The sequence below is a fragment of the Anolis carolinensis genome, unplaced genomic scaffold, assembly GCF_035594765.1.
Source record: "Anolis carolinensis isolate JA03-04 unplaced genomic scaffold, rAnoCar3.1.pri scaffold_18, whole genome shotgun sequence".
NCBI classification, from domain to species: Eukaryota; Metazoa; Chordata; class Lepidosauria; order Squamata; family Dactyloidae; genus Anolis; species Anolis carolinensis.
In genome coordinates this window covers 5,605,334-5,618,688 of record NW_026943828.1, presented here as the reverse complement: position 1 = coordinate 5,618,688, position 13,355 = coordinate 5,605,334, and the positions used below count along the sequence as shown (strand labels likewise).

At 47.7% G+C, this 13,355-nt stretch overlaps 4 protein-coding genes across 5 annotated transcripts in view; 1 reads left to right on the top strand and 3 right to left on the bottom strand.

The window, feature by feature from the left end:
- The window catches only part of LOC134294681 (loricrin-like), a 676,447-nt gene that overhangs the window by 290,792 nt on the left and 372,300 nt on the right, over positions 1–13,355 (bottom strand). The gene's annotated exons all lie outside the window — the stretch shown is intronic.
- LOC134294654 (zinc finger protein 658B-like) overlaps positions 1–13,355 on the top strand; it is a 334,996-nt gene that overhangs the window by 130,958 nt on the left and 190,683 nt on the right. The window lies entirely within an intron of this gene.
- Positions 1–13,355, bottom strand: part of LOC134294687 (zinc finger and SCAN domain-containing protein 2-like) — a 105,977-nt gene that overhangs the window by 74,612 nt on the left and 18,010 nt on the right. The gene's annotated exons all lie outside the window — the stretch shown is intronic.
- On the bottom strand, positions 5,628–9,298 carry LOC134294677 (zinc finger and SCAN domain-containing protein 2-like). Its single transcript, XM_062966267.1, has one exon. It carries the CDS (start codon positions 6,955–6,957, stop codon positions 5,764–5,766), a length of 1,194 nt encoding a protein of 397 aa, XP_062822337.1. The 5' UTR covers positions 6,958–9,298; the 3' UTR covers positions 5,628–5,763.

Sequence of the window (13,355 nt, the reverse complement as noted above, 5' to 3'; positions counted from 1 at the left end):
GGGCAACGTCCCCTGGGCAACGTCCTTGCAGACGGCCAATTCTCTCACTCCAGAAGCAACTCCGGTTGCTCCTGACACGGAAAAAAAAAATCAAATCATATTATATTATAATATTATTTGATAATATAATAACAGTATAATAAACTAATGAATAAAATGATAATATATAATAACACAATAATATAATAATCATAATGCTGCCCTATATTACAGAATAACCTAACCGTGACCGTCTATGGGAAAGCCTTCCTTCGTGAGGTCCCAGCCAAGCCCCCTTCCCTTCCACAGATTTACCTCATTTTACAATATAATATATTTCCATTTTATAACAGGACTATTATGTCTGACTCTGGGGGTTGGGGCTCATCTCCATTTCTAAGCCCAAGAGCCGGCGTTGTCCGTAGACACCTCCCAGGTCATGTGGCCACTGGCATGACTGCATGGAGCGCCGTTACCTGAAGTGGTACCTATTGATCTACTCACATTGGCATGTTTTTGAACTGCTAGGTTGGCAGAAGCTGGAGCTGACAGTGGGTGCTCACTCCACTCCCCGGATTTGGACCTGCGACCATTCGGTCTGCAAGTTCAGCAGCTCAGCGCTTTAACACACTTCGCCACCGGGGCTCTTAGGGCATTATAATATATTACAATTATTATACTATTGCATGATTATTGCTTTATTATGATATTATCGATGTCAAATCGGATAGGATAAGATCATTATAATATTACAATATAATACAATATTATCATTATCCTATCCGATTTGATGTCGGTCCACTCCTTTGGGCTTCACGCAAATCTACCCTTTGCCAAAATATACGATCCTGTGCTTTGACCAAAGTCAAATTACAATTATGATATAATATAATAATTATTATGATATTTTATCATATATTATTGTATTCTTTTTCTGATGTTATATTATTATGATTATTATATATTATGATGATGGCATTCTCATCCTGCCCCTCCTCTGGTCCTGTCCATCAAGGGAGCTCTTCCTCCCTCCCTCCCCCCTCCCTCCCTGGATGGCTGTTCCGTGCCTGCAGGGGGCGCCATGGAGACCCTTGTGATGCCCTGCAGCATCTCCCTCTGAAGGCCGTTCCCTTTGGGAAGCTCACTTTCCCATTGACAGCCGGAAGGAAGGAAGGCAGTCACTCTCTCTCTCTCTCTCTCTCGTGGTTCTTGCTCCTTGCCCGTTGCCTTTGCAGCCTGTCGCTGTGTCGCCTGGTTTGGTCCACATCCCGCTGAGTCTTTTTCCCTCCTCGTGTGGGGAGGAGGGGAGGAGCAGAGGGACCTAGACGGGGGGAGGGTGTCCCTCTTGGTTCTCTTGGACCTCTCAGGGGCCTTCAATATTGTAGACCACGGTCTCCTTCTGGGATGCCTCGTGGGAATGGCGCTTGGGGGCCCCGCTTAGCAGTCCTTCCTGGAGGTGTTGTTGGGAGACACCTTCTCAGCCTGGCAGCCATTGCTTTGTGGGGTCCTGCAGGGTTCAGTCTCAATGACATGGCATTTGGGGGCCTGCTGACCCCTTTGGCTTTGCTCTGTAGGGACAAAGGGGACTTTGTCTCGGTTGGAGCGGTGTCTGGGGTCACGGCAGCCTTTGAGGCCTCCGTTGGAGGGATGTTCTTCAGCGCGGAAGGAGGCTCTTCCTTCTGGAACCGAGGCCTCGTCTGGGAAGTGGTCAGGTTCCCAAACAGGACAGAATATTGTTATGATTGTTGAGCCTCGAACTCCCAAGGAATGCAACTCAGCCTGGCTGCACGCTTTATTAATTTATTTATTTACAGTATTTATCCCTCACGCCACTCAGCTCTATGGTGAAAACGCCCCCTGTTGGGCTGAAGAGGCCGCATAAGAGGGAGGGGGGGGCTCCTGACGTCTGTGATGTCTCACGGACCCTCGAGTCATGACCCCGCAGCCATTATGGATCAGACTGAAAAAGATATGGGGTTTGTGCCAACTCAGCAAGATTCTGCTCCTTTCCAGATGTCCCCTGTTGACAGTTTTAGCCCAAAGTTAATTACAAAAGCCCTTGAAACACAGCCTGGTCCCCCGGAGAGTGCTCCTTTTGATAGGAAATTGTTTCTGAAAACATTCCGCTCTGAGAAGGCGAAAAGGAGGAAAAGCGCGAGATTAGCGGAGAGAGAGGACGCTAATTAAACCGATTCCCTTGAGAGTTTCCAGCGAGGTTTGCATCTGGCAAGTTGTTGTCTTCAGTCCGTCTCTCTTGGGAAAAAGTGTTCAGACACCTGGTTTGAGGGGAGATTCGAAGTCCCATAAAAGTTCTGCGCGCAGGATGGCCATCACGGTGTCAGCGTGTCAGTTGGGAAACCAACATCGTCTCTAGTTCCTGCGGTGTGCTACTCTCGAGTAGACCGGGCGTTGCGTCTCGTCTCCCTGCCAAGTCTGGACTGCGATTCAGTTCCACCACGACCAACTTTGCCTTGCCTTGTTATCCTAGCCTCGGACATTGAACCTGGGACTCTTGAAAGACCTTGCTCATTTCCCCACTCAAACTGCTTGGAAGTTTGAGTGTGTTTCGGTTATTGGATTTAAAACTTTGAACTCTAATACTGGACATCTAACTTTATATTATTGGACTATATTTGACCTTTCCTAAAAGGACTATTGCTGGACTAAATACTCTGCTTATTTTTGTTTGACTCTTTTATTTCCTTAATAAAGATATTAGATTGTTTATTGGCCACTGTGTCTGGTTCCCAGTGCTCTCGCAGCTTAGAGGCATCACAACGTCACAACAGCATAAGCGAGCGAGTAGCTCTTGCCTCCTATGCAGTGGCTCCTGACGTCACGATACAGGGTTCCCTTGCTTTTCGCGCCCTCACTGTTTCACGTGTTTTTAAATAAACACTAAAATAGCATAAATCATAAATTAATATTATAAATCCCTTCCTAAGGAGAAGCCTCGGGAAGGGAAAGAAGAAGAGGCCGAAGCGGCTTTGTTTTCGCCTCACAAGGCAGCAGCGGGAGTGCGCATGCGCGTGCTTGAGAGGCGAGGAGGGGACAGAGACGCCACTTGCCGGTGAGATGGAAAACAACACTAATATAGCCTCCCTACTTGGCGGATTTTCACTTTCCGCGCGTGGTCCTGGAACGTTAAGTGAGGGAAGACTGTAGCATAAGCGAGCAGGTAGCTCTTGCCTGCCACTCAGTGGCCACAGAGGGAATGGCACCCTCCACGGAGGCTCCTCCTCCTCCTCCTCCTCCGCCTTCTTCGGGCCTTTCTTGAGGGAGGGGAGGGGGGAGGGACACCTAGCCTGACCCTCCGCCCAAACTGCAAAGAATGACAGGAGGGTCCAGGCTGCCCCCTCTGTGCTGGGCGGGGCCACCAGAGGCGGGATCCCGCCCCCTTTCTCAGCCAATGGGGGCCCTTCGATCCTCCCTCCCTCCCTCCCTCTCTCAGGGGGCGTGGCCAGGAAGGGATATAATTCAAGAAGTCACAAAACATGGAAGAAGGGCTAAACAGTCATTCATTTCTTTGGTGGTATATTTGCGCAGGCAGACAGCCTGAACTCTTCCTGTTTTACATTTTGATGAGATAAATAAACAAAACAGACCCTTCCACTACGCAACAAGGTGGAAGTACCTCACATATTTAAATGTTGGCAGCGGAGGGCCAGTCAACAAAAGGTTCCCTTACATGAAGGTTTCTGCAGGCACCACTTCTTTCCACCTCCTGCTCAGGCCCTGAACTGGTGATTGGCAGCTCTGACGGTCTGGATGAGGGCGAATAAACTGACACTGAATCCAGACAAGACGGAGGCACTCCTGGTCAGTCCGAAGGCCAAACAGGTCATAGGGTTACAGCCTGCGCTAGATGGATTGTCACCTTGACGTGGTGAGGGGGCTTGCGTGTTCCAGTGAACCTGAGGGCACAACCACTGGAGTCTCACACTCCCAGGAGTGGCCACGGGGAGGATCCAGACCAAGCACAATCCGAAGACCCAAAGACCTCAACGGCTGTGAAGGCAGAAGAAGGCTGCAACAGACTGAGAAGCCACTCTCGTTGAGTTAACCACACCACTGCTGGGACCCCATTCAGTGAAGACTGTGTGTTGACCGGCCGTGCACCAACCTCCACATATTAAAATCACGCACAGGCGTCCTCCAAGAAAAATACAACAGAGACGGAAGACCATCATCCTCGAACTACGAAAGATCGCCTAAGATGGGGTTACGCTCCCCTTGAAGACATATGTCCGCAATTGGGGACTGACTCCACATGGAAGTTGTAGTTCACCCTGCATCAAGACACAGCACTGTGACCCCCAATGACAACGGACCTGGACCACAATTGGCACACAGAACCCTCATGACCAAAGGAAAATGCTGGAGAGGTTTGTGGGGGAATTCACCTTGACGTGCTGGGATTTATAGTTCACCCACAATCAAAAAGCACTCTGGACCCCACCAAGGATGGCCCTGAGCCTAACTTAGCACACAGAACCCCCACGACCAACACAAATGCAGGAAGGCTTTGGGGGAAAGCAACCTTGATTTATAGGAATTATAGTTCACCTCCATCCAGACAGCACTGTCAATGCGAACAACAATGGATCTGCACCAAATTTCAAATCACATCATTTATTTCGGTCATAGACCAGCACAGGGAATGAAGGTCACAGTTACATACAAACTTGGTACGTTTAGTACATTTAAAATATAAAGATACTAAAGCACAATAACCGAGGGGGGGGGGGGGAAGCGGAAGGGGAAACAGGGCAAAAACATACAACGCAGAGGCCCATCAGCCAGTTATAGAACCAAGAGAGATGATTACTGGAGACATAGGTAACTTTTGGGACCCGACATCCCCTGGCGCATTTTGGATGCACAAAACTTTGCAACATTGTCATTTGTAGCTGAATGAGTATCTACAAGTAGCAGGGAGGTATAGTGTCCTGAACAGCCTGGGTGCTTGTGTATCAAAGGTAAGATAAGCCTGGCAAGCATACCTGATATGGCCAATTTGGAAGACTGGTAAGCTTTGGGAGTTGTAGATACTGGGATTTAGAGTTCACCTGCATCCAGAGACACTGGGACCACCACCGACAATAGACCGGGACCAAATGTGGCACACAGAACCACCAAGACTAACTTAATATACTGGAGGGGTTTGGGGGGAACTGACCCACCATGGTGGGAGCTGTAGTTCACTAGAAGTGTTGTTGTTGTGTCACAAACCATTGTCTGAATTGTGTCATGTTTTCAACTCCAGACTTAATAATTCAAGTTTCCAAATTTTATCTTCTTTTTTTAAAAAGTTATTAACTTAAAATCTGTATGAACCAAATCTTCCAACCTTCCCTTTTGTGTGAACGTGTTTGCATGACTTCCCAGCAAAGCAACCAGACGTGGTCTCTGAAGGGCCTCCTGGATCTCACAGACCTCACTCTTCCCTGAACACCCTTTGGGCTCAGAACAAAACAAGCGAATGACCAAACATGTTTGCATTCTAATTCATCATCCAACATTCTCAACATATAAAACTCTAGTTTCATTTAACCTTAATTACTTCCAGAATGGAACGTATTTTAATTCAGTCTTTCTACAATACACCACATGTGATGAAATCCCCAACTTTGAGCTTGCATCTCCATAATATGCAAGAGTTGCTTTTGTACATGTTAGAATGACACTCTGGGGTCAATTAACACTATTCTCTCCAGGGTGAATTGTATGATGTCTATGTGTAATGTTATTCCGTGAAAAGCTCTGTCCACACTCCATGCATTTCTACGGTTTCTCCCCAGTGTGAGTCCTTTGATGTCTACGTAGATTTCCACTACGAGAGAAGCTCTGGCCACATTCCAGGCATTTATAGGGTTTCTCTCCAGTATGAGTCCTTTGATGTAAACGTAGACCTGAACTCTGAGTAAAGCTCTGTCCACACTCCAGGCATTTATAGGGTTTCTCCCCAGTGTGGGTCATTTGATGTTTATGTAGATCTGAACTCTGAGTGAAGCTCTGTCCACATTCCAGGCATTTATAGGGTTTCTCCCCAGTATGAGTTCTTTGATGTGAACATAGATCTCCACTCTTAGCAAAGCTCTGTCCACACTCCAGGCACTTATAGGGTTTCTCCCCAGTGTGAGTCCTTTGATGGGTTCTTAGATGTGAACTACGAGCAAAGCTCTGTCCACACTCCAGGCATTTATAGGGTTTCTCCCCAGTATGAGTTCTTTGATGTGAACATAGATCTCCACTCTTAGCAAAGCTCTGTCCACACTCCAGGCATTTATAGGGTTTCTCCCCAGTATGAGTTCTTTGATGTGAACGTAGATCTCCACTCTTAGCAAAGCTCTGTCCACACTCCAGGCAGTTATAGGGTTTCTCCCCAGTGTGAGTCCTTTGATGTCTTTGTAAGTGTCCCTTCTGAGTGAAGCTCTGTCCACACTCCAGGCAGTTATAGGGTTTCTCCCCAGTGAGAGTCTTTTGATGTGAATGTAGACCTGAACTCCGAGCAAAGCTCTGTCCACACTCCTGGCAGTTATAGGGTTTCTCCCCAGTGTGGGTCCTTTGATGTTTACGTATAGTTGAACTAGCAGAAAAGCTCTGTCCACACTCCAGGCATTTAAAGGGTTTCTCCCCAGTGTGAGTCCTTTGATGTCTTTGTAAGTGTCCCTTCTCAGTGAAGCTCTGTCCACACTCCAGGCAGTTATAGGGTTTCTCCCCAGTGTGAGTCCTTTGATGTTTACGTATAGTTGAACTAGCAGAAAAGCTCTGTCCACACTCCAGGCATTTAAAGGGTTTCTCCCCAGTGTGAGTCCTTTGATGTCTTTGTAAGTGTCCCTTCTCAGTGAAGCTCTGTCCACACTCCAGGCAGTTATAGGGTTTCTCCCCAGTGTGAGTCCTTTGATGTGTCTTCAGGTTTCCATGCTGACCAAACCTCTTTCCACATTCGATACATTTATATACTTTCTCCTCCATGTCAACAGTGCTATGTACATTTAATTCCAAAATGGACACTTGATTCTTGTTTTTCCCTTTCTGATTACTCACAGTAGTGGGTTCAAATTACAGGAAAGTAGATTCCATCTGAACATTAAGAAGAACTTCCTGACTGTAAGAGTTGTTCAGCGGTGGAACTCTCTGCCTCAAAAAGTAGTGGAGGTTCCTTTGGAATCCTTTAAAGAGACCACATGCTCATCTGTCCAGGGTACTTTGCGCTTTCCCTGCACGGCAGAGGCCTGGACTGGGTGCCTCATGCAGTCTCTTCCGACTCTATGGTTGTACTCTATAATCCAAAGTGAATGTAGGAATTCTGCAGGATCAGCCCCTTGAGAGGAATCCTTTTTCCGCATACCTCTGGCTCAAGGCAAACAAAGCGAAAAAGGAAAGAAGAAAGGAAAGATGGAAGCGAGGAAACACAGAAGGAAGGGATAAGATAAGGAAGGAATCACGGAAGGAGGGAACTGAACCCTTTCCCCCATATTGGAGGGCCACAGCCATTTCATTGGGTCAGACCCAAACGTGGTTAAAGGAACAGAAGGCAGGCAGGCAGAACTCCTCCCAACATTCAAGGGTGTAACATATTCTGGATCATGGTAATTACCAGAATTGTGCTAAATGCTCAAAGGAACAAGGATTTCTTTATTGGTTGTGTCGTTATCTTTCATGCCACAGGGACTCCCAACTCTGTTTCCTCAGCATCTCAAAGGGTCACTCCGGCCACATTTCCCAAATGAATCTTCCAAACTCACAAGGACCTGCATTTCCAACTGGCTAATTTCAAAACCAAATTGAAGTTTGTTGGGATCTTCACAAAATGAGTCCATGCTGAACTACGTTCCATCCAGGCCATGCATTCCCTCGGTAGAGCCCATGATGAGATGCAAAGACAGGCACCGCTCCAGCCACAAAGTCCTGCCAACTCCTTTCCCCTTTGCCCACTTCCCCCTTTCCTTCTTTTTCCTCCATCCAGGGGAAGACTTTCAGCAACAGAAGAAGAACTAGCTAGGCTCAAGGAAATCTTAAGAAAACTGGAAGCCATGGAGAGAAAAGGTCTTCCCTGGATGCCTTTTGGAAGAAGCCTTCAAGGAGTCTCCAGATGGCCTGAAATGTTACCCTTTGATTCTGTAAGGCTGAAAACAAAAACGACCGGGAGAAGAACTGGCATCAGAGGGATCTTCCAAAAGAAATAGCCTGGTATTCTATCTCCCCAAACTCTGGCACCCTCACATGGTTAAGACAGATATGGAAGGAAGGTTTCTAATGGTAACGATAGAACTACAAACAAATTCCGTATATAAAGTATAAGCCGGCTTTTTCAGCACGTTTTTAATGCCGAAAAGCCCCCCTTGGTTTATACTCGGGTGAGGGAGGGAAGGAGGGAGGCGGGTGTTGCTGAGGGGCAGCCGTCACCATTTGCAGTCCTTGTGATTGAATGAAAGCGGGCGCCTCCCTGAAGTTACAAGGCCGCACTTGAGGGAGGGCGAAGAGGTCCTCATGCTTCACCACCAGCAGATGCGCTGAGGGAAAAGTGCCCGGCTCCCTCCTCGCCAGCCTCCTATTTGCCGCCCGGCCGCTCACCTGAGCCAGGAGAAGGAGGCGCCGTCCCTTCAGGGAGATGGTGGGATACAAAAATAAAGTTGTTGTTGTTGTTGTTATTATTATTAGGGGGAGACAATGTGGCACAATATGGTGCTGTGTCTTACAGGGACTAACAGATAAATACAACAATTCAAGCAAAATGGCGGATTAGGTGAAGGCTCCTGCTATAAACAGAAAATGATTGCCAATCAGATTCTTAAATCTAAAGGTGACACAATTTTTCTTAAATCTAAAGGTGACACAATTTTTCTAAAGGAAACACATCAATCGAAAGAAAAATGACATAAACTGAAAATAAAAGGAACCTCAAACGATGAAAAGACTTATGAATCCTCCAAAGTGAGAGGGAGTGGCATTCTGTGGATATATAAATAAAGCTAAATTGTACAAACCACAAAAAGAAGGAGGGTTAGGTCTCCCAGATATTAAATTATATTATCATGCCAGCCAAATAAGGTAAGTAGTCAAAGGATTCGCGAAGCAAGAAAAACTGGAAGGGCCAGAACAGTGGTTCTCAACAAAGGAACTGGGTGAGCTCCTGCTGTTAGCCCCATCTTCTGCCAACTTAGCAGATTGAAAATATCTAAATGTGAGTAGATCAATAGGTACCGCTCTGGTGGGAAGGTAACAGCACCCCATGCAGTCATGCTGGCCACATGACCTAGGAGATGTCTACGGGCAATGCCGGCTCTTCGGCTTAGACTCAACTGCTTAATGTCAAGGGTAAACCTTTACTTTTACCCACCTCACCTGCTTCATAGGAAATCTGCTACAAAACAGGAGCTTTTTGCTGAATTCCAGGGCCAGAGAAGCAGATGGAGGAAAGAGAAGAACGGTCTCCCTCAGGGGAGGGTGCTTGCTCCATCCATATTTAACATTTACACAAATGAGCAGCCACTGCCAGAAGGGACGGAGTTTCATCTATGCTGACGATCGTGCCATCACCACCCAAACAGGGAGCTTTGAAATGGTTGAACAGAAGCTCTCCTGAAGCTTTAGGTGCTCTTACTGCCTATTACAAGGAAAACCAGCTGATCCCTAATCCATCTAAAACACAGACGTGTGCTTTTCACCTTAAGAACAGACAAGCATCTCGAACTCAGGGGATGACCTGGGAAGGAATCCCACTGGAGCATTGCAGCACGCCAAAACACCTGGGAGTTACGCTGGAACATGTTCTGACTTACAAGAAGCACTGCTTAAATGTCAAGCAAAACGTGGGCACTAGAAATAACATTATACGAAAGCAGACTGGCCCAACTTGGACATCACAACCAGACACAGTGAAGACATCTGCCCTTGTGCTTGGCTACTCTACTGCTGAATGCACATGCCCAGTGTGGAATACATCTCACCACGTTAAAACAGTGGATGTGGCTCTTAATGAGACATCCCACATTATCACAGGATGTCTATGCCCTACACCACTGGAGAAATTATACTGCTTAGCCTGCATTGCACCACCTGACATCCGCTGGGAAGTAGCAGCCTGTAATGAAAGGACCAAGGCAGCGACATCTCCGGCCCATCCTCTGTTCTGGTATCAGCTAGCACGCCAACACCTTAAATGAAGAAATAGCTTTCTAAGATCTACAGAGATACTCGCAGGAAAACCTCAGCAAGCAAGAGTCCAAAAGTGGCAGGCTAAAACTCAGAACCTTAATCAGTGGCTGACGCCAGATGAGAGACTCGCCCCTGGGCACACAGAAGACTGGGCGACTTGAAAGGCATTGAACAGAAGACACTCTGACACCACGAGATGTAGAGCCAACCTTAAGAAATGGGGCCACAAAGTGGAGTCCGCGACATGCGAGTGTGGAGAAGAGCCAACCACAGACCACCGACTACAATGCATTCTCAGCCCTGCTACATGCACAAGGGAGGACCTTCCAAACAGCAACACCAGAGTCACTCACTCCAAGTGGCCAGCTACTGCACAAAAGAAATTTAGTATTAATGCCAAGTTTTTTTTTAAAAAAAAAATCTCTATGTTTGCAAATCCATTACAACTTGTACCCTCGGTTCAATTCTGACACTAGAAATAAATACCCAAATAAATAAATAAAAAGAGAGGAGGAAGGGAAAGAAGAATGGAGGAAGGAAGGGAGAGGAGGAGGGAAGGAACAAGGAAGTGATCGAGAATTGGAAAATATAGATATTGACACCTATATATTGTACGTACACAATAATAATAATAATAATAATAATAATAATAATAATAATAATTTCTTATTTCCCACCACCATCTCTCTCCCCGAAGTGACTCAGGGCGGCTTGCATGGGGACCAAGCCCAGCATAAACAAGGATTCCAAGGTAAAACACAATTAAAAACATATAACAAATATGTTGTCGAAGGCTTTCATGGCCGGGATCACAGGGTTGTTGTATGTCTTTCGGGCTGTGTGGCCATGTTCCAGAAGCATTCTCTCCTGACGTTTCACCCACATCTGACGTTTCGTTTCACCTCACAACCTCTGAGGATGCCTGCCATAGATGTGGGCGAAACGTCAGGAGAGAATGCTTCTGGAACATGGCCACACAGCCCGAAAGACATACAACAACCCATATAACAAATAAACAATATAATTAAAACTGTTGAAATGAGAAAAAGTAAAAACGCCATAAAACGACATAATCAACTGACATCAACCAACCAGTAAGCGGAAAAAGTGGGCACGATCAGATTCGAGAGGGCAGGGCAAGGGCTTGTGCAAAACGCAGACTATATTTATTTATTCATTTACTACATCTATATATCGCTTTTCTCCCCCTAAGAAAGGCACGGGCAAAGTAAGGCCCGGGGGGGGGGGGCGCATGTGGCCCCCTGGGCGCTTCCCTCTGGCCCTCCTCCTCATGTTCCCTGTCCTCTTGGCATAAGGACAGGGTGGCCGGCCGCATCCTCAGGCCAAAATACGAAGAGGAAGGCACATAGCAGCTGAGAACCTTCTGGAGTGCTCCCAGCCACTGTGTGTCTCACCCTCCTCCCCATCCTTATGCCGAGAGGGTGGCTCGAGGAAGCGGAGCCTGAGATCCCTCTGGAGCACACTCAGCTGCGGCCTGCCTCGCCCTCCTCTCAGCATAATGCCCAGAGAACAGCCCGAGGAGGGTCGAAGAGGGTCGGGGGAGGAGGATGGGAAGGACCGGGTTCTGGCACGACTGGTTAATAGCCAGCAGCAAAAGATCACTGCTGACCCAAAGGCCATGAGTTCAAAACCCGTGTCGGATTAAGCTCCCCCCTCTGTTCTACTTGACCGTCATCCAGACATCACAGTCGAGCCAACCAAGGATGGATCTGGACCACACTTGCCATGGAAGGTGGGACTTGCAGTACCTTCACGGACACCTCGACCCCCACCGACAATAGACTGGCCCCACCACCAACTGAACATACTGAGAATGCATCGGTGAGAATGGACCTTGGTTTTGGGAGTTGTAGTTCACCTGCAGCCAGAAAGCACTGAGGTCAGATCTGGACCCGACTTGGCACACAGACCCAACATGGCCAGCTGTGCACGCAGGCCTGGTTTAATGATGATGATGATGATAATAATAATAATAATAATAAACATGTCAAGCTACTATGGGACTTCCCACACCCTGGACTTCCCCACAGATATATATATATATAAACATTCCTTGCTTGGTTTTTTCATACCTCACAACCTCTGAAGATGCCTGTCATAGATGTGGGCGAAACGTCAGGAGAGAATACTTCTGGAACATGGCCACACAGCCCGAAAGACATACAACAACCCTGTGATCCCGGCCATGAAAGCCTTCGACAACACAGCCAGCAGAGTGTCTGCTGTGGACTCACCTTGTTTATTTATTTTATTTATTCCAATGATTTATCCCCCGCCCTTCTCACCCGAGGGGACTCAGGGCGGCTTACAAGTGGCAGTTGATGCCGTTACACTGTTATACAATGAACTAAAACGTTAAAACAGTTAAAACAGTCATAAAATACAATATACAACGTTTAAAACAATGCCAAGTGCTTATGTCCTTCATCTTCCAGACCTTATTCAGACCAACACAGGCTTCTTCTTCAAATGCCTGCGAACAGAGCCAGGCCTTCAGGGGTTTTTTTTCCTGTTGTGTTGTTGTCTTGTCTTGTTGTGTTTCAAATAATACTAAGTCTCTGTTTATACCCCTCTCTTCTCCCAAAGCGGCGGATAATGTGTTAACATCCCATAAACAACAGAGCACAACAGGGATCATGTAAACACAGCAGGAGAGACAGACTGAGAAGAACAACCACAGGACGCACCCAAGGGCCTGAGGCGTCACGCGGAGGAGGCACAGACTGGGGGTGGGAATCATAATACTACTAATAGTACTAATACTAATAATAATCTCCACACAGACCTCTCTCTCTGTCTCTCCTCCTCCGCCGCCTTCCTTCCTTCCTTCCTTCCCGCCTCACCAAGACCAGAGACCAGGCCTGAGGCGAGCGGAGGCGGCCGCCATCTTCCCCCTCCTCCTCCTCCTCCTCGGCCTCCTTCCCCGCTCCCATTGGCTGCGCCCGTGACGCCCCGCCCACCGGAGGCCGCCCATTGGCTGCTCCCCTCCTTTGATGGACGGGTGGCCAGAGAGGAGGAGCCCGTCGGCCATGTTGGGCCTGCCCGTGTCCTCCCAAGACAGGGAACGAGAACTCTCCCGCGCCGAGGCCAGGATTAGCCCTTGGTTGACGGGTTTACTGGCCGTGTTTCCGCCCCGCCCTTCCTTCTCGCCCCGAAGGGACTCGGGGATCCCCATGCACGCACACACGCAC

Excerpts from the sequence above, each read along its gene's own strand:
- LOC134294677 (XM_062966267.1), bottom strand. The coding sequence starts at position 6,957 with ATGGAGGAGAAAGTATATAAATGTATCGAATGTGGAAAGAGGTTTGGT.